General features: G+C 52.9%; 2 protein-coding genes across 7 annotated transcripts in view; one reads left to right on the top strand and one right to left on the bottom strand.

Annotated features, from left to right (window-relative positions):
- The window catches only part of LOC122364481, a 39,548-nt gene that overhangs the window by 5,816 nt on the left and 6,108 nt on the right, over positions 1 to 27,624 (bottom strand). For 2 of the 6 annotated variants that reach the window (XM_043334878.1, XM_043334879.1), the window contains exons 2-10: positions 11,171 to 11,270; positions 10,674 to 10,806; positions 9,705 to 9,841; positions 7,250 to 7,371; positions 5,982 to 6,126; positions 3,749 to 3,861; positions 3,181 to 3,406; positions 2,107 to 2,226; positions 160 to 267 (exon numbers count right to left, since the gene is read on the bottom strand). In XM_043334878.1, coding sequence (XP_043190813.1) covers positions 160 to 267; positions 2,107 to 2,226; positions 3,181 to 3,406; positions 3,749 to 3,861; positions 5,982 to 6,126; positions 7,250 to 7,371; positions 9,705 to 9,841; positions 10,674 to 10,806; positions 11,171 to 11,258 — 1,192 coding nt within the window. In that variant the 5' untranslated portion in view covers positions 11,259 to 11,270. Of the gene's footprint in view, positions 1 to 159; positions 268 to 967; positions 1,634 to 2,106; positions 2,227 to 3,180; positions 3,407 to 3,748; positions 3,862 to 5,981; positions 6,127 to 7,249; positions 7,372 to 9,704; positions 9,842 to 10,673; positions 10,807 to 11,170; positions 11,271 to 27,624 lie in introns of all 6 variants that reach the window. The other 4 variants (XM_043334876.1, XM_043334877.1, XM_043334881.1 and 1 more) reach the window with 2 other exon arrangements.
- On the top strand, positions 18,442 to 26,287 carry LOC122364475. The gene is made up of 4 exons (XM_043334867.1): positions 18,442 to 18,661; positions 19,536 to 21,076; positions 21,906 to 22,064; positions 26,204 to 26,287. The coding sequence occupies exons 1-4, from the start codon at positions 18,442 to 18,444 to the stop codon at positions 26,285 to 26,287; spliced, it is 2,004 nt and encodes a 667-aa protein (XP_043190802.1).

Raw genomic sequence — 27,624 nt, 5'->3', positions numbered from 1 at the left:
CTGATCCCCTTCTCATTCCTTTCCCCTAGTTCATCTAGGCCCTAATTCTCCAACCACGCCCATTTCCATCCGTCCCTGGTCCTCCCGTTTCCTTCCCGTCCCCTTCCCGTCCCCTCCCCGTTCCCTTCCCGTCTCCCTCCCGTTCTCTCCCCGGTATACCTGTGTCCGATCCGGCACCCTCCGTGTCTCCGGTGGGGAAGGGAATCTGAGGCTCGGTGGGGTCCACCGCCGGCAGTGGACCCGGCTCCGGGCCGCCGTCCAAAGATCCTGGTACACAAACAGACACAGTTAGAGAGGAACCCAGTCAGGTGCATTTTGAAAGCTCCGGTCAGAATATCATTTCACTTAGCTAGCAATAATTTTATTCAATCAAATTTGTTACCAAGTCAAATTTTAGATGAGGAAATAAAAAGGCAAAAATATACTCGACGTATATTTTGTACAAAGTGATGGACTGTAAAGAGCTTCGTAAAACATTTATTGCATTGATATATTCAGCTCTAAATAGCCATGATTGCAATCACCATTCGATCAAACGAAATACAAATGTGCGGCTATATTCAAAAGCAAGAACCAGCAACATCTCACGAAAATGACTCCGTTATATATACAGGTGAACACATAATCACACCATCAGTCAATCAGTGTGTTAGTCAGTCACCAGTTTCATTGGTCAGTCCAGTCCCAGTCTGTTTCCCAGCAGTCAGCAGAGGCGTCAGTCACAGCCGGGAAGCGTTGCCATGGAAACTAGTTCCCTCCGTCAGCCATCAACCATACTATGCAGAAACCATTGGTAATATGGTCCGACATAAGCTTTTTCTGCATGGCTGGTGGCTGACGAGATGCAACCGGCTTCCTCAGCAGCTAGTGTACAGGTTAGCGTTGCACCTGGGTGAGGCTCCTTTACCACATGCCCTGGAGCGCACAAGAAGCGACAGCTGGACTCCAACAGGACACAGAGGCGTACCTAGTTGTTCAGCGGACTCGCTGGTCGGGACGGCTGGGCTCCCGGGTTGACCAGGGGCGGACGGAAGGGGGCTGCTGGGTCCATTAGGGGCGGACGGGAGGGGGCTCACGGGCTTGCTAGGAGCCGACGGGAGGGGGCTGCCGGGTCTGTTAGGAACGGACGGCAGGGGACTATTGGATTCACTAGCCACGGACGGGAGAGGATTCTCTGGTTCGGTGGGGTTGGGGTCAGATGAGACAGAGGGAGGCGCGGGACTCCCGGGCTCAGTGAGGGCAGCTAGAGGAGATAACTGCGGGACAAAGCTCCCCACCGCCGGAGAGATGACCTCGACGGTGGAGCCTTCAGCTGAGGGAGGAGGATCGGACTCCGAGGTCTGTTCTGCCACACTGGGGGAGAACCCGGTGCTGGGCGGGATGTAGTAGCCCGGGGCGGAAGCACCAACCACAGTCGGCGCTCCGGAGCCCGTCAAAGGACCGGCGCTGAGTGGACCACTCGGGACCTCGGCAGGATCGCTGCTGGAGCCCGGGATAGTCTCGTCCGAGGAGGCCGCAATGGTGAGGGGGCTGGAGCTGGGGCCCTGGGAGAGGCTGGAAGAGATGAGCTCCGCGAGAGCGGCCGTTTGAGGCCCGTCAGAGAGAGCCGCACCAGCAGACACCACCGGTGATCCTGTGTGAGAAGGTGTGAATGTGTCACATGCGTGTGGTCATGCGTGCACTCGTGTCTCCAGTTGATGACCGCGACAGCCTGAGGGAATGTAAATTGTCATGCTAAGAAAAGGTCAGGCATGCTTGTCAGAAGAACATAATATCGTTCCGTAATCGTCGGGACACGGACAAGGTTGGTTAGCTGAACTCATTTGTCGTGCAAAGGTCTTTCTAGCCAGAGTGGGTAAAAGTCACATGTCATGCCATTCCTTCAGTAACGACAGACAATAGATGGAATGACAGTAAATAGCCATGTTCGCCTTCTGATTTAGGATGTTCGCCGATGAAGAAGTATGTTTCGCCAGTCAAAGAGACAGTTTAGGGACGTAAAAAGAATCTCCAAGAGTCTCCACTATTCATGCGTTAGCGGTTGGTTCGAAAGAGATAGGGCTCTGACGGAAACTTTATTTGTAATGTAGGTGTTTCGTCATTTACCTGCCCCGAAGTTAAACACTCCAGTCTGTCTACTTTTGGGTTTCTCATAGCACATGATTTGGGTGATGTAGCGTTTATTCTTGGTCACTACTTGGCGACAGATCATGTTGTCAGTCGGCTCTAAAACGTCAAGAGCGTCACAAATCAGTCATCAGTCGGGGCCGCGCATGGGAACAGGTGGAAGGGAGTGGCTGAATTCACGGGTTCCAACGAGGGCATGTCATCTTCCTTCTTGACGAGGTGGATTTTGTTGGACTATGGCTGTAGCATTTTTGTAAAAAAGAGATCACGGTCTTATAAAAACTATGCTTTGGGAAAGAGTGGTGTCTAATAAAACTACTTCAATCATCTTCCAAGAAACGGAAAGACAGTCTCCAATAGATAGGAAGTAGCAGGAATGAGTGTGTGCATATTCAAAGGCTCAGTAAAAGAGGCAAGGATACGAAGCACCTGGGTCTTAACTCAAACTGTCAAGTCTAGGAAGTCACACACACGTACACAGACACAACCTGAACACAAGGTGCACACAAGATGATGTCAAGTACCGGTGATCCAGCAGTTTATTCCAAGCTGTGAAAAGGCTGTGCCAGCTACACTCTCTAAGTTACTTGGAGGGTGAACAAGAGTGCATAGCGTGACTATAACTACAAACGTGACTATGTACCGGCCAAGTGCCTCGAACCGGGTGCACAAGCTACACATTAACGGCACGTTATTGGACAGTTCATGTGGCCTGCACATCTGTCAGACGCCACTTCTAGCTCGTCAAATTGTGGGATTTCCACTTGAAGTCGTTTGTTACACATGACTTGCTCTTATTCTTCTAAGCATGTTGCATGATAAAATGCTAGCGTTTATTGTTCCATTTATCAAAACGTAATTACAGCATGCCAATATTATTTTTCTTTAAAGCTACACAGCAATAAGATAAGTATTTTAGGAGACTCGAAACTTAGAAAGAAACGGATGAGTCATGACTCATGAGTGAATTATTACGAATTAAACCTAGAAATATCGTATTTGCTATGCGGCTTTGCATCATTTTAACATCACCTCCCCCGCGCTCTGACTCACTCTTGCAGACGTTCTCGTAGTAGATGCCCGGGTCGCTGCCGGTGTCGATCAGAGGCCGGTCCTTGTCCAGGAAGGTCTCGGCGCCGTCCGGCAGGGTGACGTGGTCCATGTGGAACAGCTGGCAGTTGTACGTGGTGCCGGTCGGGGGGCCGCGGTACAGGAATGACCGGCACAGGATCTCGTTCTCGATCTCACAGGCGCGCCGACAGGCCTCCACATTGTTAGCCTGGGGATGAAAGTGGCGTCAAACGGTGAGTTTTGATGTGTGCTGAACGTAGCGTCGCAGGAGCAAACGATACATATGTGAGGGCAGGAGTTTTGCGATATGATGAGTGCTCGAAACGTGATAGATAGCACTTGGTTAGGTCTGTTTCCTAGACTCCTTCGGGCATCGGTAGCTCTGAAGCTATCCATTGGCTAGGATCTTGAAAGAGCTACGTTAATCAGCTTAATTAATTAAATACATCACTTTAACGACACTGAAAACATAAATGTTCACCACATCAGCACAGTCCTTGGGTCTTGTGTTCCATCCTGCCACTGCACGCTCGCACAGCGCCCGGCTCACCATCAGCTCCAGGTCAACGTAGTAGTGTGTGTCCACGTAACGGTTGATGATGGCGTTCGGCACCCCGATCTCCGGCGTGGGGAACTCGCGGTCTCCCTTGCACGCCTGTGCACCTGCCGTGGCACATTCAGGTGTCAGCGCTAGCGGTCCGGGGCGTCGGCGCGGCGGTCGGTAATAGGAAATGGGCAGGTGAAGAGCGAAGCAAGAGGTTTCAGTTTGAGAGATATTCTATCTATGGCAGAGTTGCTGTAAGAGTTGGAGTTAGGGATGATGCTGGTACCTTGCTGTGGAGATCTGCAATTGCCGCGCGAACAAAGAACAGAGCACCAAATCGGTCCACTGATGAAACTAGCGCAGTTACGAATGGGCCGTTTGAGAGCAGGGACCAGCTATTCAATCAGAGCGTTCGTGGTAAGGCGAAATTGGTCACGAAACATCAGGTCATGCCGGGGTGCTCTGATGGCCGGGAAATGGAGTGTTTAAATGCTCCGGATAAATGTCTCTGCATTGTTCTCGGCAAACGAAACCGTTTAAACATAATGGCCGCAGCCGCGCTGCAAGGAGGCCGTTCCCGAGGAGATTGAGGCTCATTTCGGAGGGACATTGATCCCTCCCCGACGGATAAAAGAGCACTTGGCTGGTGCTGATGGAGCTCGCTGTAATTTACTGAAGGATGTAGCACGACGGTTAGTATGGCTAGAAAACGAATGAGTTTTTTTACGAAAGCCTCCCGGACATGAGTTTCAAATGCTCTTTACAATAGAAAAAAAGAAGACGAAACAATGAATGTTTAAGCTCGAGACTTCATAGCACCTTCGAGGGGTCATTTTTAACATGAAAGGGATAAATTAAGGCCGAAGTCAAGTCAATAAAGTTTTAAAGATTAATAAAAAGAAACAAATTAAGCTTCGTAAAAATGTCGTAAGAGTTCCAGGTAATTTGAGGATAATCTTTGGTCAAAATTGTAAACTCGCGTTTCATATCCACATATATTTTGATGCCCCTCAAAAACCAATCCAATGTTTTTGTTTTTAGTTGATTTTATTCCCCTTTTCTAGTAATATAACAGCATGTTTTTTATTTCACTTCGCCATTACATCTGTTCAGCTTCAAATTATCTGAGTAGACGAGAGGACCGCCAGTGTGGCTCAAACCCCACTACTGTGTCCGGTTGGGAGCGTTGGCAGAGCTGCCGACATATGGTAGTCCTCGCGCGGCAGACACCACGTGAGGCCGCGGTGAGCCGCGCACGGCACGCCACGAGGCTCACCATCTGGCGACAGGTGCCTGGCTCACCGGTGACAGACATTTCTTCATCCCACCGGCCCAGCGCCGCCGCTGTTCCTTCTAAGCTTGAGGGGAATAGCTGCGCTACTGAGAGCTATCGCACTGCACAGGCATAGCCGCATAGCTACTTGCCGTCTGATTGAATACTGCATGCCGCCAGGCCTTAGGCTGAGAGTAAATTGGCCCTAAAACGGGCACGATAGATGAGGTGTATGCTATTCCATCAGGCGAGAACATTCCATAGGGTAACGGGATCCAGCACCAGCCATGAGAGCTACCAATGATGGGTGGGATGTACCACAAACAACGGCATAAAATGCTAATTAGCCGTCCGGCACACACGGCGTGCGCCCCCGTCCACCCGAGGTCAGCCGAAATGAATCGAGATCAACCACCTCGTGGGCCATAACAGACCGCTATAGCCGGCTTATTGCAGCAAATAAGAGGTGTCGATGGCTGTAAACGTGACGCCTGCGTTTTGTCTCAGGATTCAGTTTATGGGCAGCGCAAGACGACTTGATAACCAAAGAAAGAATAATAACCGTCTAATTGGGATAGCTTACCTGCCAAGCCTTCTGTTCAAGATTGAAGGAATGTCTATCTATAAAATACCAGCATCCAGCTAGCTGCCCTTGATGTTATGAGCGTGATTCCGCATCGATGTCACTTCTAATCTGTAATCACCTTTGCCGTGATTATACAGATCCATGTCTCTCATAACTGAAATCATATGACGTTCTCACTTCCCATGGCTGTCCCCAGTCATTCCCACAATCACTGAGATCGATTTTGTTCTCTCTCCCTCACTCTCTCTCTCTCTCTCTCTCTCTCTCTCTCTCTCTCTCTCTCTCTCTCTCTCTCTCTCTCTCTCTCTCTCTCTATCTCTCTCTCTCCCCCCCCCTCTCTCTCTCTCTCTCTCTCTCTCTCTCTCTCTCTCTGCACTCACCGGAGAGGCAGAGGTTCTCGAAGTAGTCCACCTGGTCGGCCTCCACCATCTCTATGGTCTCGTCCACCGAGCGACGGTCGTGCTCGGAGAGATGACACTGCAGTGTCAGATAGCTGTACTCGGCAGAGCGACAGATGAAACGCTCCTGGAATAGAACGCACAGTGGTGAGACGCATGGAGATAAGATATAGAGACGGACGTCGGACGGACGGGGAGGGGCAATATGGTGGATGCTGACTTCATCCATGTCACTGCAGAGTCGTAACAAATGTAATGTGTTTCAGGATGCATTTTTACGACTCCATAATTGAGTTTGACACTAAACGTCAGTTTGAGATCGTAATGGATCGTTTGTGGCAGGTTATCGCCACGAGTATCGGTAATAAACGAACACCACAAAGACAGGAGCTTCTGTCAAACACGGTCATTTTTACGGAGATCCCGTCACCAGCGGCGCCGTGGCCGAACAAGCTCGTGACAAAGTGTTCCTATAGCCGCTCCGTCGACTCTAAAGCCCGGCTCCCACCGGGCGGTCCGGCCTTGCCCCGTCCCGCTATCATGGCGCGGGCTCTCACGGGCCGGTGTGAACACATGCCACCGGTAACGGGACTGGCGCTGGATTGGAGAGACGCGGCTTCCGTCGGAAACTGACGGGCGGCGACCGAGGGCTGGTCGGAGGGGCGCCCGGGGTCAGGGAGCTCGTGGGGATTCGAAGGGGTGGCTCCCGTCGGGAAACAAAATTAGCGTCCATTATGAGGCGCCTTTCAAGATGGAGCACTTATGTGTCAAGTAGCCCGTTATTAAGCGAATAAGAAGAAGTGAATAATTGATGCTCTTGGGCTTCAATTTTAAGGATCACTGAGGACGAGTAAAAGTCTTTTATAACTTTGAGAATGACAAGGCTTCTTGAAACGAGTCTAATTATCTGTTGGTTCGTTTCGGCATCAGACAAATAGTCGACAAACAATTGGATAGAGGGGGATACAAAGCTGCCTCGCGGTCGGAACAGAGGATGGACACCGGACACTGGGCAGTGACGTTGCGAAACGAGGGGTCGGTGACACTGGGATGTCCGACACCTGATACAGTTTTAATGGCCCGCGAAGAGATTATAAACAGTTATAATGTCATCACATACAGCTATTTGTAGGACATTAAGCTAGGGAAATTGGCAAAATGGAGCTAAATTAGGGATCATGAGAAAATTGTCCTCTTGCCGAATAAGACAGAGCCATTTTACGGTGCTTGTTCAAAGCAGACCTGCGTACCTCGTTCAGACATGCCGCCAGGCACGCTTCCTTGGTGGAGACAAACATGAGAGCATTGTCCAGCCCCCTCAGCATTTTCTTCGGTAGACGCTCAAACGTCCATGGCCGGTTACAGACCTTGTCTGAAAAAAACGGAGAAGAGTTAGAAATGTTAAAAGCTGCCTTTCTGCTCATGAACGAGCTGAAGATGTAAGGAACTGGTTAAATGCCAAATAAGCAATATGCTGACACGGTTAAACAAGCGGCTAAATAAACTGGTTAAATACACAAAATGCTAATAAACGTTAAATGCTAATAAACCCATCGGTGTTTTCGCGCATTGCTTTCAGCTGATAGATGTTCATCTTTTAAACACTGGCACTGATGTGACGCAATAATTATGTACACTTTGCAGACTACGTATCTGAAATATGGGCACGAATGTTATGATCATGAGTCGAGCCGTTTCCGGTTTCGTGGGAGCCGATGCCGGCATGCGTTTAGCCTGTGACCAATGTCTGTATTCTGACCGATGTCAGTCGGAGTCAATGACCTGACCACGTCTGACACGAAGTAAGTAATTTTAGGTCCTTGGACACGACACCTTGCTTGGCGTTATATCAGGCCGGCTGTAGGGCGGCGCCCCTGCATGGATATTGGACACCCTGCCCGGCGCCCCAGAACCTCCGTTCGAAGCCCCTGGACCACCGTCCGGCGCCCCGGCCGTCACGGGCCGACGGCACCCGGTCCGTTACCAATTCAGAGCCACAGCACCGCGGACAAAACCACCCAGCTGCCACGAGTATCTACCGCCACACCGAGCCACGGCAGTGGCCAGCGTGGCCGGCCAAACCACGGCCTGTGACTACATGCCGCACAGCCGCACGTTGGGGAGCGAGAGCGGCGGAAAACTGGGAGACTGCAGCTCAGCACACGAAGGTAACACCGGAGACTGCATTTCAGAACATAGCGCTGGCACGAGGTTTGACAAAGTGTGCGATATCAGCACCGGACATGAAAGTGGGTGTAACAAGACTAGCTGTACATCTACTTTGAACACTAATTTCTGATTACAGATATGTCATTAGGTATATAAGAGCAAAACATTTCACAATGTGTTATTTTACAGAAATATCTTTCCACCTCAGTTGTATAACACCCTAGTGAACAAAACGTCGCGTCTCAAAAGTCTCTTTTGCTCTCAGTTAGCGTTCATTTTCGTCACCACCCACAGAGACCGATTAATATTTACAGAGCGGTCTGCCATCTGCTGATGTGCCGCCACTGGGACCACCGCCGGTCATTGTTAACTGTATGTCGGCTCGGCGGTGCGCGGGGTGGGGCCGCGGGCGGAGTTCGGGTGGTACTGAGAGGCCACCTAGTGTAACAACGGCAGGCACATGCCGGCCAACGCTTAACGGCACCGCTTTACGACCCCTATTATAACGTGATGATGAGAGGCTTTCAGGACAGGCGTTTAACCGCTCACAAGCATGTCTTTCAGTATTTAAGCGGTCGTGTCTTTAGATGGGAGACATTTGACGATGAGTCGGCAGAAGACATCCGGCACGCACCGCGGCACAAAGTGAATCGCACAAAAATGACGCAGCCACCTGTGTCTTTTTACGATTGTACGCATGATTCACGTGTTTTCTGCAAGGCCTCCGGAGGGCAATGCCCCGGGGTGTTAGGCCGACGTGCGGCCGGTGGCTGGCCGCGAAGCCACGACGTCGAACTGTTCGTGAATCGAGAGAACCAGCGAGGGGCTCGGAACGGAAACGGGCCGGTCCGGAACATCTCCGAACCAAACGGACCGCACCGGCAGCCGAGTGCGGAGTCACGATCTGATTGGTCTCCAACGAGCTTGTGATTAGGAAGAACTGGTTTGTGATTGTAGGAAGTCGTGCGTGGTCTGTAGGAAAAACTTGTATTCTCCATGAGAATTCCAGTGTGACGACTCCCAATCTAGGTCAATGTATTCATGACCTGGGCCAAAATTGCATGTTCGAAGTCACGCAATCATTATGAATGATAGGTAGTAATGGTTGTGGTGAAAATGGAGCGTTTTGCGGGCACTAGCAATGTGCAATCATGTGAAACCCACAACCGTCAACCACGTAATTCATTCTTCTAGTCATAAGTCATTTCATTGAAGTGGTGTTTGTAGCTTCCCACCACAACAAGTCTAACCATTTCCATAACCTGCATTCTTCCGTTATTTGTGTATCTTATTTCAGCAGGCGTGTAGCTACAATGCCAACAGGTGCTGTACCATGCCAACATTATGCATAAAACCAGTCCCGGTACGAACTGAGCGATAAAAAACCTGCACTGTCACCCAACACGAGTCATATCTGATGAATTTCTTGCGGTGGCTCATTAGGCCACCGGGGAGTCACGATATCGCTCTGAAGTCCCACCCGTGACTGATAAAACGAGTGCAGCCCCCGTCTGTGATGATAACGGCCCCACTTACCTGAGTTGATGCGTAGTTTGATCATGTAGTAGGTACTGATGGCCGGCTTGGGCACCGCTGACGGGTTGTTGGCAGCCGTCTCGTTCTGTAGTAGACAGACCGTCTCCTGGACCGGCGTCAGCGGGTTGGAGACGAAACTGAAACGACAACGTCACGACACGGTCACGGTGGAGTCACGGCGGGTCATGAACGTTTCGTGAAGTGTCGCTGACACTGCTACCTTTCAGCTTCTGCCGTTACGGGAACGAAGAGCAGCGTGCAATGATAAGCCGGCGCATACATTTTTAAATTGCGGTCCAGGTGCAAAATTACTAAACCTGGCGTAACTGGAATAACAAATCAAAGAGAGCACACGGAAAAACAGCGGATAACTCATAATGATGTGTAATTGCTTCTGAACAAAACAAAACAACAATTATCGATTCGAATTAAAGTATCTGTGGTTTTTCCACTCGCGCCTGTGGGCGGGCCACCGCTGCGCGCCTCTGAGCGTGCCCTTGTCGGTACTGCTTTAGTGACGACTGTTCCGCAGTGCAGTGAACTCTGTGTCACGTGGACAGCACTGATAAATGACCGGCATGAACGCTTCCTGTCGTAACAGCCCGTCTGCCACACCAGCGCCAGAGTGGCTACAAATTCAGCGGACAGCTACTCCCAGCGAAGGGATTGGACGCTATTGTGAACGTGGAAAAATAATTACTGAAGAAATTAAGCCGTCACGCACTAGAAGAGCCTCCGTTCCCACATTTTAGCACGTCTTGAAGAAGACGTGTTAGCCTCCTATACGGCTTAACAGGTGCGTAATACTGCCACTTTGCTTGGTACGAGTTTCCACTTGTCAGTCAAAGTGACATCGAGCAAGATGAACAGATTACGATGAGTGAGTCTTCCTGTATTCTGTCAATCAACACACACGCGTGTAAAACGTCCAGTGTGTCGCCCTCGCGCCGCTGCCGTTCGGGCACTGACCTGAAGGAAGCCGCCTGACACTCGGGCTCCTCGCGGCACCAGCCTTGGCACTCGTACAGGGTCAGGTTACGGATCGTGTAGTACGTGGTGCCTCGGTAGTCCATATCTGTCAGCTTCTCAAAGGCTACCTCCGCTGTCGGATCATAGACATACGTCAGTTGATGTGGAGGTTAGTGGGAGGTTTATGACACACTTTCACGGTGAAACGTTCTTCCTCGTTTAAAAATGAACAAAGGTGCTTATGTGCTAATGTGTGCTAAAATGCATGCAGCTACATGTGGGTGTCATGCAAATATCATTATAGAAGCTATCCACAAATTCCCACATCTTATACCGAGAGGATATTTCGGGCGAAAGTTTTGCATAAATCTCACGTTGGTGACATGCCTGACTGGCCTGAAAGTGACCTACAAAGTTACTGGAGTTGTCTGAGCACCCCGATAATACACCGCCGAGAGTTGTGCCATTTCTGCGATCCTGTGAATTGTACTACTTACCAGAACATGCTGAGAACGAGGCCAATAGAAGAACACAAGTGAGGACAATATTCTGGAGCCGCAGGCCCCATAGTGTTTGCCGCTCCATCTTCTGAAGTATCTGTGAAATAAAAGAAAAAGGGCACTGTGTAAATAGACGTAGGTCAAAGCTTTAAGAGTGTTTTTCTGCTAGTGATGTTATCTTTGCCCCTATAAACACATCTAAGTATCTTGCGGTCAGATAAAATATATAAGATTGGTTTGGAAATGAAATAACATTCTATGCTTAGGTATTTGACGCATTACCTCTCAGCGCCAAATAGTCCGACAGGACAGCGGCATGGGCTGTAAGGTACCGATGCCGTGATCGGGCCAAATAAGCGGGTACGTTCGCGCAGACACCATGAAAAGTGTGGGAACCAGCGCTGTCCGGGGCGGGGTGGGACGCAGGACCAGTGGGTACTTATCGCGCCTGGATGGGGTGAGAGTCGTCCCAATCGGCACTGGAGCCGGATAATGCGGTCAAATTCGGACATGCTGGATAGCGCCGAAACTCGCATCTAATCATGACAAATTCGATGCAATCAGAGACGCGCTCAGTCGCTCTGAGTGTGAGAAGCTGTTTGAAAAGGCAAAATATAGCCATATTGCTAAGGAGTACGTTGCAGCAGTAAGCTGATATCGCATTCGCGAGTTTAGACGATGCTGGAGGCAGCGTTGAGCGTTTTTGTTTGGTTTCGGACGATATTTATGAGTTCCAAACTGAGGGTTGTCGCTGTCTGACGGCCCAATTTGGCGCGTCTCGCGCCGCTAATTGCCGTCGCCCGTCGACCTCAGCTCGCCGTGAGAACTCGTCCAGTGGCGCCACCGATCAGCTGCCGCGCGCGTGCAGTGGCGCATTACGCGCCGTTTTTGTCCTCACGCCGTCCCGCCCTCCTCGCTGGGACGTTCCCGGCCCGTCGGACCCACAATACACAGGGCGGCGCGGCCGATTTGTATCAGCTCAGTCCGTCCACCGCCAAACAATGCTCCAGACTGACCGGGTCGGCACGGACCGGTCCCGGCCTCTCTCAGGCCGTCCAGACCCGCCTCTAAGGCTGGTACGCGTGGCCAGAACGCACAGTCAGCCAGTGCCCGAGCGGCGTCTTTTGTCCGACGGAGGCTTTTTGCGCGTGAGTGCGGCAGACTTGGCGCGTTAATGTGCGTGTCTGCCGCACGTTTCTCGCGCCTGTCTCATGGTCCGGTGATGGGTGTGTTGGGAAAACGCTTGTGATAGATATCGCGCTCCGCGGCGCTTTTGTTGGAGGATATAGAGTGCTTCATGGTGTTAAATAAACCCTTTCAATGGCTGGATACACTGTGGTTCTCACGTGAGGGTAGGATGAAGAACGATCTTGTTGTTTGGCGCTATTTAGATGGAAGGCACGGATAAGAAGGCATGAATGCCGAACCAGGAAGACGCTGGTCAAAATGCCTTCTTCGTGGGAAGCTGATTAATCCCAGCGTGCCTTCGAACGCCGTGGGTGGAACCAGCTCCGATCTCCGATACCTCATCTCCAGCCGCGGGGCACCGTCGACCACCCAGCCGTCTCGGTTTCCGAGGCGCCGGGTCCCGCTGGCTCGAACGCGACCCCCGCCGCGCCGAGCTCACCCCCCGCGGCTCGGGCGTGCTGTCGGCTCACGGCGCGGCCGGGAGCTCTCGGCCTCCCTCCCAGAGACCGCCGTGTGCTCGGCTGACGGGACGCCGCGGGGAGCCGGCTTTTTACCCGGACTCCCCGACCACTGGAGGATTTACTGGCGCCGCCAAACGAACCGCCGCCGCCTGCCCGCGTCCGGTGCCTCCGCCGCACTCTGCGTGACTGTTACAATTACAGTGCTGATATCTCATGCCGGAGACCATTAGCTCCAGACGAACCGTTTGCCTTCGAGCGCCGAGCAAAAGCCCTAACTACTGCGGCAGTGATCTCAGATCGGGACCTCAGCAATCTCGCCCACTCCTGAAGCTCCTGAGCTCCTGAAGCTCCCATTGCTCCTGAGACTCGCATGTCTCCCATAGCTTCTCCACGGCTCCCGTGCCTCTCTCTGCCTCCGTCTGGCTCCCACTGCTCCGCGGCTCCCGTAGCTCCGATGGCTCCTGCGGGAGCGCCGGCGGCGGTGTCGCCAGGAAGCGGGCTGACGGTGCCGGACGGCTGCGCGCGCGGCGTTACCTAGTTCTGGAAATGTGCCACGCTCGGCGGCGTCTCTCATACAGCTGCTTTGCCGAGGAACGCTGGCTCCATGTGCCGACCACCATCTGACTGGATATTGCCATGGAGACACAGTTCTTGCTGACCAGGCTGCATGTAGATTGTTGAAGAAAAGCAAGCAAACATGGTTCCTAAAACTAAAATGTGATTTGACAATCTGCTTAGATGAATACTAAACAGTGTATGAAATGTTTGATGGGCAGAGTCGTACGATCATGCACGTCGTATCGACTGGTCACTGACATTCCCCCTCATTCCTTCAATCACTCATATATGGTACCGAAATCAGGTTTGATAAGAACGGTCACGGTGCATACGGGCTGCTCGCGTATCCGGGATTCATTGTCCGAGCCGGAAGCTCGAGTTGCGCCAACGATACATTCTTTTTGCAGCCGACAACGCACAGGCATGATTCCCAATGTGATCATCGTGCCAATTAATTATGCGCTGTGCAATATAATCGTCATTCCATTCAGTGGATCACCATTACAGTAATTATGTTCTGCGAAGTCAAAATATTATCTCATACAAGCAGCATTATTGTCGCCCTAAGCATTGCATTTTCCGGCCCGAAGCACCGCTAGTCGGTATGTCGGTATTCTTTCTGTGTCGGCGCGCTAATTAGCAGTTAGCAGATGCCTTTTTGGTGTTTATGGGTCTCCAAGTGTCCCAGTTTCTGGAGTGGCACGGCTCGCACCGGACTGGCGAACGGATGGACCGTAGCCGCCCGGTGGACTGGAACGGAGTCGCCGCTCCCCAGTCGGCCCAGCCGGAGCCGCGGCCGGCCGAGCGGCGGCCTGCGGAGTTCAATGAGCCACGCACGCCACAATTAGCCGTCACCAAACGCCGCCGTCGCCGCCCAGAGCCGTGTCGAGTCGTGGTCGGCGGCGGCGCGGCGGGGAACGTGACCGACGCACTGACAACAGGCACCCCCGAGCGACCCGCTCTGTTGCCATTCTCTGCCCTGACCGATGGCTACACGCCCATTGACTGATGTCGATTCGCTCGCTGATCGATACAGCGGCTCACGGAAGCTTGCGGCGTGGCAGCAGCGGCGTGGCAGTGGCAGCGGCAGCGCCGGCGGCGGCGGACGCGCTGCGTGTGAAGCGCACGCACAGTGCGTGCGGCCGGTGACCGCACAGGCTACGCTCCGCCACCGCCGCCGCGCCGTAACGGTCCCAGGAACGCACAGCGCGTGCGCCCCCGGCGGAGTCCTGATGGCCAGTACCACGAAAGACATTTTGAGTGCAGCGTATAACTACCGTGGCTTTGAGAGTCACTGTGCAATGAACTTTCGTTTCTCGTCGTTAACCCGCGCGGGGCTGGGGGGGGGTAAATTTTACCCCCCCTCGCGAATTTTTGCGATATCTCAAAAACGGCGGCGCGCAGCGCCGCCAAACTTTCAGTACCTTTTCTTACATCAATTTGACACATTCCCTGAAAATTTGAGCGAAATCCGTCGTAAAATTTTTGAGAAATTGACGTTTTAGTGACGTCATGTTCGCCATTTTCGCCTCAAAAACGGCAAAAGTTCAAACGCCGCTAACATCTTCATTTTTAAAGGAATCAAGACGTAACAAAAAAGTTTATACGTAATTTTACTTTGTCTATCAAATGGCTATCTCGGTTTTTTGAAAATTTTGGATTTTGGCCTAAATTTTTTCAAAAAACTGACTTTTTTGGGAAAATCATTATAAAATCCAAAATTTTGAGTCTATCGAAAAAACCGGAATATATGTCAGAGAAGTGGTCTATGTGCACCTACATACCAAATTTTAGAAGAATCGGTTCAAAAATGTGGGAGTTATTTAAAATTTTATGACGTCACGACACACAAATTTTTTGAAAAATGACTTTTTTGGAAGTTCTAGACCTCGTACGGAAACAAAAATAGCACCATTCGATTCGCCGTGAAAAACTGCATCAGATAGACACCTTTGTAGGCCTTAACAACCAACTTCAAAATTTGACCTCACTTGACCTGACCTTGACCTGACCTCGACCTGAAATTCATCCAGAGGTGGTCCATATCACTTATTGAGTGTGCCTATTGAATTCTATGAGTAAAATGACCCATAAAACATGTGTCGCACATGCCCTTTTCTATATTTTGTTTTTTGGTGACCTGACCTGACCTAACCTGACCTTGACCTTGACCTCTGAATGATATTGTATGCAACGAATATTGTCTTGGTAGCCTAAGAACACGTTTTGGGCGATCAGTCTCAGTCCATGACTCCATTCTTCGGCAACTACGGTGCAAGGCCGATACTGTAGAAACTTGCAATTTGTACCCTTGACCTGACCTTGACCTTGACCTCAAACTTTAAATTAAGTACATGTTTTTAGTAGTTCGTGATGAGAGCTTTCGATTGGCGTTTGAATTTTCCAAATCGGACCATTAGTTTGGGAGATAACAGGGGGGGGTAAAATTTACCCCCCCCAGCCCCGCGCGTTCGGCTGGAGACCCCAGCCCCGCGCGGGTTAAAATTTAAGGACTCATTTAGGACCGAGTAAAGCAATGACCTCATTAGTAGCACCGGTAGATGAGTTATTTTCAGAGTATGACACCTTTTCCTAAGGTTCCCATGTATAACATAATTTACCAAGTGAGTCACCATAGCTCCCTTTGTTTCAACTAGATAAAACCCTTATTCGAGAACAGGAGCTGAAGGTCAGCGCGATGCGATACCTGCGTGATCATCACCCGCACGACCCCATGGCCTCCACAAAGAGCTATGCGGGTCCTTCCTATACGTGCGCACGGTACCAGGAAATGTCACATGAAGACGAGGTCAGACTTGGACAACGATATTCACCACAATGAGCTCCATGATTAATGCACCAGCTAAAACAAAGCAAAGCGGATTCAGTTCAGTTGTGAGCTCGATCTTCTGCCGCTTATTTTCTGTGTGAGGCTGCCGGACGGTGAGAAAGAGTAATTGCTGCCTGATTGCCGTCTTGAGGGCCCGGTCCTGACCCGGTTCGATCCAGCTTTGGTCAATGAAAAACAGGCATCGGCTGGAGTTTTACCTGACCCAGTCTGGTCGCTAGAGGTAACGGTTGAAGTCCGAGTCAAAAATTGGCACGAGAGCCCATCGTGGCGACCTCTCGAGTCTCGGCGTTCAAATCGTGCATGACTCGAGTCACGTGCGTTCCAGAGCGGAGCGAGCCATTGCGCCTTCAGACTAGCAAGAGAGCATGAATGGTGACAGGTAGGTACTATTTTTATGTCGAAGCTGAATCAAAAAGCTACAACTGTCGACCAACACTCGTGAGAGTAAAGAGCGTTTGTTGCAAAGATGCGAGACAGGATTTATTCTTATTTGATAACTTGCTTCAACACCATACAGCAAAATAAAAATGGCTTTTCACCATTCCTATGCTCTCTGCGACACATGACAGAATCAGAGCAAGCATCTGACGGAAGTTCAAGAGTCAGCCCTTGCGTGGTGAGTGCGATAGTCCTTGCCAGGGATGCGGAGCCGGAGCCGGAGTCGGAGCCGGAGCCGCCGGAGCCGGCATATTTTGCCCGGAGCCGGAGCCGGAGCCGGAGCCGGAGCCGTGAAACAATATAGACCGGAGCCGGAGCCGGAGCCGGAGCCGCCAAAAAAGGGGGCGACTCCGGCTCCTTTTTATTTTTTGAAGAGGCAAAAAAAATAATTGACCTAGTTCGGTTTGACAGTACAAGGCAGTGAAACATATGGTATGTACTTACGTCATGGGCCATCAAGTGAATGAAAAAAGCCGAATATCCCCAGTATCCCACAGTACGCATCAACTTCCTGTCTGCTCCTCCCCCCCCCCCCACGTCTACTGCATCCCCAGAACATGAGGACCGGTCATCAGGTGACGGCCATTGTTTTCAAGCCAGTGCAGTGGACTGCGACTCCCAGCACCGTCTCTGCCGAGACGGGTGTCAGCTTACGATGGTTCAGTGAACTCCGATTCGCGGCGACTGCGTTTCCAATGCCATCGCTTCCTAGTCCTTTGTTCTGCCAGTTCTCTCCGAGGTGCGTTTGCGCGGGGACGCGGTCATGAGCCGGTCATGGCAAAGAGTAACGCGTATAACCAATCCAATTTTTCTTCCACCCGTATTTAATTGATTGCATAGGGGATGTACTGAGTCGGAGCCGGAGCCGCCGGAGCCGGACCATTTTACTCGGAGCCGGAGCCGGAGCCGGAGCCGCCATAACATTTCACCCGGAGCCGGAGCCGGAGCCGGAGCCGATTTTTTTCTCCGGAGCCGGAGCCGGAGCCGGAGCCGTCTGAAATTTCCACGGCTCCGCATCCCTGGTCCTTGCATTCCGAATGCTTGGACACGGTTCGCTCCGCTCAGTGATACCCGACCTTGAGTGCGCCCGATGGCGTCGACCGCAGGATATCTCCCACAGGAGCTCAAACCATGAGCACTGGGCGACTCGACTGCCTAAACATGGGCCCAGGCAGGCTCATCACCACCTCGCAAGGATCTGCAGTATATATGAGGTGTCACACTCCAACACAGACCGGGCCTACTCATGCGTTACGCAATAGTGTAAAGCTCAGGAGCCGAGTGCTTGTGCCTTTTATTTTGAGCAAACTCCTTGGAACTAACAATATTTGTTTGGAACTAAATTTCAGGTCTACGGCACCGGCCAATCCGCATGTAGTAAAATGTAGTGGTGCAGCGGAGCGAGCGCTGGCTGGCCGGACCTGGCCGCTGGACGCTGCCCTGGGTACGGGCGGCCGTCACGCGCCCGCCGACGGTGAACCTGACACCGCAGGGGAATGGGGTCGGTGAACTGACGCCGCAGGGGAGGGGGCGGAGGGCACGCCCGGCCATTGTTCGGGATTAAGAGGCTGAGTCAGTCGGGAGTCAGGGCTGAGACTGGAAGGTGTTGTTGAGCGTTCTGTGGTGTGGCCGAGGTGGTGCAGAAGACCGTGCTTTGTCTGACTTTGTAAGTTCGGAATACTCACTTTTTTCTTGAGACCTTTGGATTTGCCGGGCGGACGAACTGTGGTGATCAGAGACAACTCCTACAAGCTATTTCGGCACCTAATATCATGGCCAGTTTTGATGTCAAATTAATTCCGGAATTCGACGGCTCCGGTGACGTGCTCGACTGGCTGGAGAAGGTCGAGCTAGTGTGCGGGCTGCAGGAGCCGCCAGTGAGGCAGACGCTGGTGATACCCCTGCGGCTGAAAGGAGGAGCATCTGCTGTGTACCGGCAGCTGGTGGAGGCTGACAGGAAGGACGTGGTGAAGCTCAAGGATGCGCTGAAGCGTGCGTTTGCGGTGGATAAATACGCTGCGTATGAGCAGTTCAGCACCCGCCGTCTCCGCCCCGGGGAAACAGTTGATGTTTTCTTGGCGGAGCTGCAGCAGCTTGCGACGCTGTTCGGAGGAATGTCGGACGAGGGCCTGGGGTGTGCCTTTGTGGCAGGTCTGCCGGACTCTACCAGGCAGATACTGCGAGCTGGAGCGCGCATGGAGTCGTTAAAGCTCTCGGAGGTTGTGGACAGGGCTCGCGCCATCTTGCGAGAGGAGAACGGCGCATCGGAGGTGGCAGCCGCGCTGGTCAAAGACTCACCAGGCCACCAGGCGGTCGGGATCGCGGCCGAACCGTTAGTAGCGGCAGGAGAGAGCGCGGACCTTGCTTTACGTGCGGCCGCCTGGGGCATCTCGCCCGTGAATGTTCGGCCCGCACTGGCCCCCGCGAAATCCGGTGTTTCCGGTGCGACAAGACTGGTCACATCGCAGCTCGGTGTCCGGAAAACGCGGAGAGAGAGGAGGATCGTGTGCCGGCCTCCTCTCGGGATTAAGATGGAGCGGCGCACTACCAACGAGACACCTGAATGTGAACGGGGTGTTGTGTGAGGTGTTGATCGACACGGGATGTACCAGAACGGTGGTTCATTCGTCGCTCTGCGCCGAGTGGAAGAGGCATTCTGTGTCCATGGTGACAGTTAGTGGTCAGAGAGTGGACTGTGCGGGCACGGCTGAAACCGATGTTGGGGTACCTGGGGGTGATGCTGTGGTGCTTGATGCGTTGGTTGTAGCGGTGAAGCCGCTGGGTTTCGGTGCAATTTTAGGAATGGATGGTGTGAAAGCTCTTGGGGGTGTGACCGTGCGTTCTTCTACTGATGTGCGATTTGCAGGCGAGGGAGACGTGTGCGCCGGAGCAGGAGGCTCCGTGGACCTAGCGGTGGAAAAGGAGGACTTTCGAGTCGTGTTCGATGCGAGGGAAAGGCGCTGGACTGTCGAGTGGAAGTGGTCGGGAAAGAAACCGCCAGATCAACTGAAAAACGGAGTGAGCGAGTACCATGTGACGGATGAAGCGAGAGAGGACTATGAGAGAGAGCTGGAGACGTGGATCGAGAACGGGTGGCTGCTGGAGTACGACGAAGAAAAGCATGGCGCCCCCAAAGGGCTGATACCGTTAATGGCGGTGGTTCAAGAGAACAAGGCGAAAGTGCGGCCGGTCCTTGACTTCCGGGAAATGAACACTCACGTCGACACGTTCACGGCGGACGTTGACGTGTGCAGTGAGAAACTTCGTGAATGGCGCCGGACGGGTGAGAAAGTGGCACTCCTGGATCTGAAGAAGGCGTACCTTCAGATACATGTGGAGGAGTCACTGTGGCCCTATCAGACAATCGAGTTCAAAAACAAAAGGTACTGTCTGACGAGACTTGGGTATGGTCTTAATGTGGCACCCCGAGTCATGAAGACGGTTCTGGAGACAGTGGCGAAGCAGGACAAGAACGTGGAGAAGGCAGTATCGTCGTATGTCGATGACGTTCTGGTCAACGAGGAGGTAATGTCGGCCGAGAAGGTGGCCGAGCACCTTCAAGCCTTCGGTCTCGAGTGTAAGGACCCCGCTCGCGCACAGGAAGGCGCTCGGATTCTCGGCCTCCGAGTCTGGGGGGAGCAAGGCGCACTCATGTGGAAGAGAGACAACGATGTCCGAGAAGTTGCCGGACCGGTGACAAAGCGGAAAGTGTTCTCCCTCTGCGGGCAGCTGACGGGGCACCTTCCGGTGTGCGGCTGGCTGCGGCCGGCGACCTCGCTCCTCAAACGACGTGCGAACAGAGCAGCAAGTGGCTGGGACGACGAGATTGACGACCCGGACGTGGAGCGTCTGATGGACGAAATTATGAAGCGGGTCAGAGCAGAGGATCCTGCCAGGGGACGGTGGGATGTGAAGGGCGACAGAATCACAGTGTGGACGGATGCCAGTGCTCTGGCCATGGGAGTAGTTGTTGAAGTGGGTGACGAAGTAGTGGAAGACGGGAGCTGGCTTCGCCCCGACAATGGAGTACAACACATCAACATGGCAGAGCTAGACGCGGCCCTGAAAGGCGTGAACATGGCCATCCTGTGGGGCGCGGAAAGAGTCCGGTTGATGACTGACTCGCGGACGGTGTACCACTGGATGACCGACCTCCTCAGTGGCAGGGCCCGACTGAAGACGAAAGCTGCCTCTGAAATGTTGATAAGAAGAAGGCTAAGCACCCTCAGGATGCTCGTGGACGAGTACGAGCTGGACGTGAATGTTCAGTGTGTCTCGTCGGCTGAGAACAAAGCGGACGCACTGACGAGAGTGCCGGACGCCTGGCAACAGGTGCTTATGTGCAAAGAGGAGGCTGCAGCATGCGCTGTGGGAGACGGAGACGACCCCGACAGGCTGGTGAAAGAGGTGACCCAAATTCACCACGCTTCTGGTCATCCTGGTGTCCGGAGGACGCTATACTTCGCTAGGAGGGCGAACAAGCTCGCTACGAGACGACTTGCGCAGGCCGTGGTGTCGGCCTGTCAGACGTGCAAGTCTGTTGATCCCGCTCCTGAAAAGTGGCGCGAAGGCCGCCTGGAGGTCGACACCACGTGGGACAGAGTCGCCGTCGACGTGACTCACCATCATGGGTGTCTGTACCTAACAGTGGTGGATTGCGGCCCATCCAGGTTTGCGATCTGGCGTCTCCTGCGCTACGAGACCGCCGCATGCGTCATTGCGGAGCTGGCGGCGATATTCTGCGAGCGGGGACCGCCGGCAGAAATGTTGCTGGACAATGCCACCACCTTCCACAGCAGGGCGTTTAGAGCTTTCGCCAACGACTGGAACGTCGCAGTGCGATACAGGGCGGCGCATGTGCCGTCAGGGAACGGAGTCGTCGAAAGGAACCATCGCTCCATAAAGGTGATTGCGACGAGAGCGAAATGTGGGGTGGCAGAGGCAGTATACAGGTACAATACAACGCCGAAGGACGATGTCACTGAAGCTACGACACCTGCTGGTATGGTGTATCGGTACGACGTCCGAGTGAAAGACGTCGACCCCGTTCCGACAGTGAGGGACGATGGACAGCAGGAGAGCCGCTACCACGTCGGAGATGCTGTCTGGGTGAAATCACCGAGAGCACGCTGTGACGAGCAGTATGGCAGGGGAGTGGTGACTGGTGTGGTGTCACCGCAAACTGTCGAAGTTGACGGTGTACCAAGGCATGTCCGTCATCTGCGTCCGCGTGCAGACGAGGCAGAGCAACCAGTTTCCGCAGAGGCAGAGCAACCAGTTTCTGGGGATGAGGAGCCCTGCTTTGTACGGTGTCCCATCGACCGGCATGACCGAGACGACCAGCAAGACCAACAGGAGGAAGCTGCGAGTGACACAGAGGCTGGGCCGAGGCGAGGTACGCGGGCTCGGCCTGTCACGCAGTTGTACGGAGACCCCGTGCCGAGCGATGTCTTAGATACCTACGTATGAGCGTTGTTAGCGTGTGATGTGAGCACTAGCGTCTGTTGGTTGCGATCAGGATCGGGGGGGAGTGTAGTAAAATGTAGTGGTGCAGCGGAGCGAGCGCTGGCTGGCCGGACCTGGCCGCTGGACGCTGCCCTGGGTACGGGCGGCCGTCACGCGCCCGCCGACGGTGAACCTGACACCGCAGGGGAATGGGGTCGGTGAACTGACGCCGCAGGGGAGGGGGCGGAGGGCACGCCCGGCCATTGTTCGGGATTAAGAGGCTGAGTCAGTCGGGAGTCAGGGCTGAGACTGGAAGGTGTTGTTGAGCGTTCTGTGGTGTGGCCGAGGTGGTGCAGAAGACCGTGCTTTGTCTGACTTTGTAAGTTCGGAATACTCACTTTTTTCTTGAGACCTTTGGATTTGCCGGGCGGACGAACTGTGGTGATCAGAGACAACTCCTACACCGCACATCCGTGACATGGTTCTAGAATGGCGAACATAGCGAAGGTATTAATTTCGGACTGGCCGCATTCAGGGGCCGTTAAGAACAGCGATGATTCTATTCCACGCATGAGGATTTGCCCTCGATCAATGCAGAGTAATGTGGAGCATCGCGGCTTACTTGGCTTCGTCACAGTGGTGTAGTCAAATGGAGCACCATGTGTTGCAATCATGTCTCACGGTGGAATGAATGGGCTCTTATGTCACAGACAAAAGTGACGCTAATTCCAGAGGCTCTATTATAGTCTCCTGAGCATGATATACAGAATGATAAATAGTTTAGATTACCCGTGATATCCAGCCAGGATCACACTCTTTATCACGGCTTAGATATCAAGACAGTTTGATAATTAATTACTTCTATCGAACAACCAGACATAATAAAGTGCGGCGAAAAGGCGGGAGGAAGACGGAAACCCAGTGAGAGGGCGCACGCGGAGGCGGGGAGACGCGTGGTGACGACGCTAACCACCCAGTTCCGGTGGGAGCGGACCGACGAACGGCCGACACGATCCGGCGGAGACTCGCTCCGTTCCGGCCACTGACCGCCGAACGAACAGTGCTCGACACAAACGGATGACAGGCAGAAACAATGGTCTGAAAAATACCCGAGCAGCTGCTAAAGTCCCTGGTCGTGAGAAGTTGCTGAGATCCACAGCCGTGTACAGCTGCCTCATACCTCCAGTAAGCCGTACTGATTCGCATGTTGACCGTCACGACTCCCTGCACTAACCGATCATACGGATCGGTTCAGGCTCAGGTATACTCTGCATGGAAACCGATCATGCATTGTCGATGATATGGAAATCGCCCGGACCTGGGCAGGAACTAGCCGTTATTGATGACTATCATCCATTCCTTGGGTTTGCAGAAATTCAGTTTAGGACATCAAAGGTCGTTGACAGGAGTGACGCAACGCGTCCACAGTTTCAAGTCCAAGTTCAGAGGTGCTTTCCTGCACAGGGTGCACAGATTGTGAGGCGCCTGCAAACAGCGCGGGTGTGGGAGCTGGGACCGGCATGCGGCGTCCAGTCACCGTCAGTAATCAGAGATCAAATACGTCAGAGGGTTTGGCCGGAAATGGGCAGTCCCGTATGGCGTTATCTTCTCACGCTCACCGATAGTTCATGGCACGAACCGTAACCAGTCGCTGGTCACTAAACGGCAGTGGACCACCAGTGCTTTTGAGTCATCAGCAATCTGCATTGTTACCAATGACCAAGCACCAAATCCGAGCATCAGGTAGTACCCATAGCCATGTACCGTTCGCCGTTCATAGGTCACCAGGCTCCAGCTCATTTCCATAAACCCAGTGACCGGTGACATGTCACCAGTGACTTGATAGGTCAACAAGGGCGTCAAAGGTCGGCGGTCGGCATTCAAAGCTCCTGTTCGATATCACTGACCCACGCTGTACCCAACAAGAAGTGCTAGACCAGACTTCAATGGCCACCCGACTCGGCTTGTGCCAGGGAGGGTAATAGCCGCACTTGCGTTGAACGGTCCGTTACTTAATGTGCGTTCAATGGCGCCCCTCGGGCGGCCAGCGGCTAAGTACGAACCCTTCCACAACGGCGGCGATTAGTGGACCTAATGCCGGCCATTAGTTGCCGCGCCGGGCGAGCTTCGATGATATCTGGACAGTGCTGGAGGACTGATATGACCGGGGGCGCCGGACCGGCCGGCTGTACAGAGCCCCGCACTCAGAAATGATTGATGACACCCAGGAGGACAGCGTTGCACGCTTCAGAGAAGATAGCAAATGGGCGCTTCCGTTGCTTTTTTAAAGCGCTTTTGCTTCGCATCATGCACAAAACGGTAACTGGTGTCAGGGGTAGCTCTGAGAATAAATGGGTTGTGAGCCTTGAAACCATTTTGGCATTGCTGCATGGGTGTTTGTTACCTAACGGGATACCAGAACCGGCTCCATTGGCAAATGTTTGTGATTTAAATAACGGTGCCAAACAGCACTGTTTGGTGACTACTCTGTATTCACTCTAAATGTAGGTTTTCAAGCCAACAAGCTTGTTGACTTAATGCAATGCGATGACATTCTAGCTATTTCATGTAATTGGATGCTACAGGTTTTTCTAGTATGCATATCAGCGAAATAATGATTAGAAAACATGAGCCTTGTTTTCAGTCTGCCGTAAAAGAACTGCTATACTTGGTAACTAAGCCAATGTAACATCGACTTATTGACAAATATGAATTATGCACAAACATATGTGCCAAATAAGGCAAGTTCAAAAACCACAAAGCATCGCATGTCACGTCATGACCTTAATACGTGACCTCTTGACAAATAATGCCACAACCCTACCCCTCAGACCCAGCTCTCTCTTGGCACTCGGAGCAGAGCTGGCCACCCTGAGCTGCCCAAAAGCAGAGGGCCGATGACCCATGACTGGCGACTCGCTACTGACCGTGTCGGCCAACTCCGGTCATGGAGGCCGGTGTGGCGGCCGGGGGAGCACGCGGCGCCCCACCACCCACCGGGGCCGGTTCCGGCGGCAGATTACGGCCGCTGAGGTGCCGACCGGCCTTGCCAGCTCATCTGGCGCTGACCCAGAGAGCCGGCGGCGGCCTCGGAACAGGGACGCGCCGGCCCGCGTCAGCTGCAGCCGCGCGTCAGACATCTGCCGCCGCCGGCTGCCGGGGTAAACGGAGCACGTCCCGTACCGCGGCGGCCCCAAGGAGCACGTCCCGTACCGTGGCCCCAAGGAGCACGTCCCTACAACGGTCGTGCTGCCGCCGCTGCCGCCGCCGCTGCTGGCGCTGCTGATGACGACGATGATGACCGCGCCATGTTGCAGGCCTCGTCAGCCATCTGGCCCTCCAGAGGTCACGGACCGGACTGCTGTGAACGCGGAACTTCCACTGACGACCGTGCAAAAAGTGCTTCCGAGTCATGGTCATCGCGACAAAATTACCTGCAATTTATTATATGAAATACTTTTCTGCGCAAGACATGGAATATAGCAGTGGCAGGACTCTGATTTTTTAAACAAAACCCATTCCCTATTGTTTTGCAAGCTTTATATCCAGTGCAGTGCATCATGTCTCACGATTTATATTCACTTCTTCACACGCTCTTTGACTGCAAAACAAAATTTTACGACGCCCGCTCTTAGTCATGAGTCGTTTTGGCAGAAAACAAGGCGGAACGCCGGGATCCAGCGTCCCTAGGCGTGGGACGTTTGTGCAATAAGCCCATGGCAATGGCTTCTTGTTCCAGTCTCACCGTAACATTATGTAAGAGGATACAAGGTTTAATTCTCTTCCATCAAGACTTAAATGGGCACTGTGTGAATGTTTCTTAGGCTAGGTACCCAAACGCAATCGGGCTGCACGAAGAAGCACGAGGCATTCCATATCGCTCTCGATTGGCGGTAGCTGACGGCTGTCTCTGACCGAAGGCAGAGCCGGTGGCCTCTTTATAGCTGTGCCGTTGAATAAATCGGCAAACGTCTGACGTCAGGCGGTGCCAGGTGGTGTCTCTGAACGCCAGACGGTGGCCCGGAGAGGAGCGCGGCCGGCCGGGCGCCCGTTAGCCGGTCGGCGCCACCTTTCCGGTTCACTGCTCAGGCAGCGGTGCAGTCGAGGACCCGGCAGTACAGCTGTGCCGCCCCGAGGACCCGGCAGCACGCGGCGACCGGTGACCTGGACTGACCGCCGCAGTCGCCGACGGTTCAGTGGGAGCCGTCACTGTATACCGCCGGGAGATACTGGATAGATGATGATTCTTATGCTCAGAGGCACCATCCAACGCTCGCTGATAGTCACGGGTACTGGTGGCTACACTGTGCAGTCGGCACCGCCACTGAGCCTGCAAGGGCAGCACCGGCGTCCGCGCATATCGGCCGACATCGCTCCCGAGGCAGGCGCCTGGCCAGACCAGAGACCGGTCGGGGCAAGTTCAGGGCTGCTTGGTTAGTCCTGAGCTACCTCTGGTGCTAAGGTCGCTGAGGTTAGTGAACTATGCAGCGAGCAAGACGCCTTAGGAGGCAGCTTGCTTGCTACAGGCACTCATAAATGCGAAAGTTTGCCTCTGGTACAGCCTACGGGAGGCCATAAATGAGCCTCAACAAGATAGGATGGCCAACAGTCGCTTATCTAAATTGAAGTTCGGATATCGGGCCACATGAGGTGCCTCCGGACCGTGTTCGGTAAGCTCATGCAAGCTTATATGGTGTTGCTGGAGGATTTGACGGATACACATCAAAAAGTGCGTTGTTAACGTCGGATTTGAGGTGTAACCTGTCAATTATCGTAGAGCTATAAGATTACAACGGCGAGTCACTAAGCTATCTATGAATGGAATCCAGTTCTGCTCAACGTTGTGTTTTTGGTAGCACTGGCAGCATATGTGCTAAGGCTCTGAGGCTTCAAAAGAATAAATATGTTCCTACAACATAAAACATGTTGCATATCAAGTTGCAGAAAAAGATATGTACATTTTGGGCAACGGCAGTGCTCTGAAAAATCACGACGATGTTGCATTTGAGAAGTGGAGTTTCCAGCAAAATGCATTGGATGTAGGGTGGAAAGAAAAATATGTTCTGATTTTAACAGCCCGTGACATCAAATCGAGTAGTAATATCTCAAAATGAATTAGTGCATTTGAATCACCTTTTCTGGAAGTTTTATACCTGGTGTCATTCACACTCTTTCTCGCTCCTGGGCGTCCCCCACAGCACGTGTTCTGAGTAACCTCTTTTTCGCAGAATTTAGAGATATGTGTACCGCGCAACCTCCGAGATGAATTCAGCGCACAAATCGGGTGGATTCTACGTACGACCTTCCAAATCGTCTTCATCACGTTCGGGAGACTCGCTGGGCTCATGGCTGGCACCTGTGATTTCATTAAACCCCACAGATAAAAACCAGGGGCGTCGGGCCTGAGAAGAGGGCTGGCCATGAAATTTCGGCTTTTTTGACTGGTCACGTGCCCTCTAAAGTGTTCCTCCGGCCAGGAGAGGCCCGCTCTTTACGTGCTAGGTGGAGCC

This window comes from Amphibalanus amphitrite, unplaced genomic scaffold, assembly GCF_019059575.1.
Source record: "Amphibalanus amphitrite isolate SeventyFive unplaced genomic scaffold, NRLGWU_Aamphi_draft 000679F_arrow, whole genome shotgun sequence".
Lineage (NCBI taxonomy): Eukaryota > Metazoa > Arthropoda > Thecostraca > Balanomorpha > Balanidae > Amphibalanus > Amphibalanus amphitrite.
Note: the sequence above shows the minus strand (reverse complement) of the source record. Positions and strands in the feature narration are given on the sequence as shown.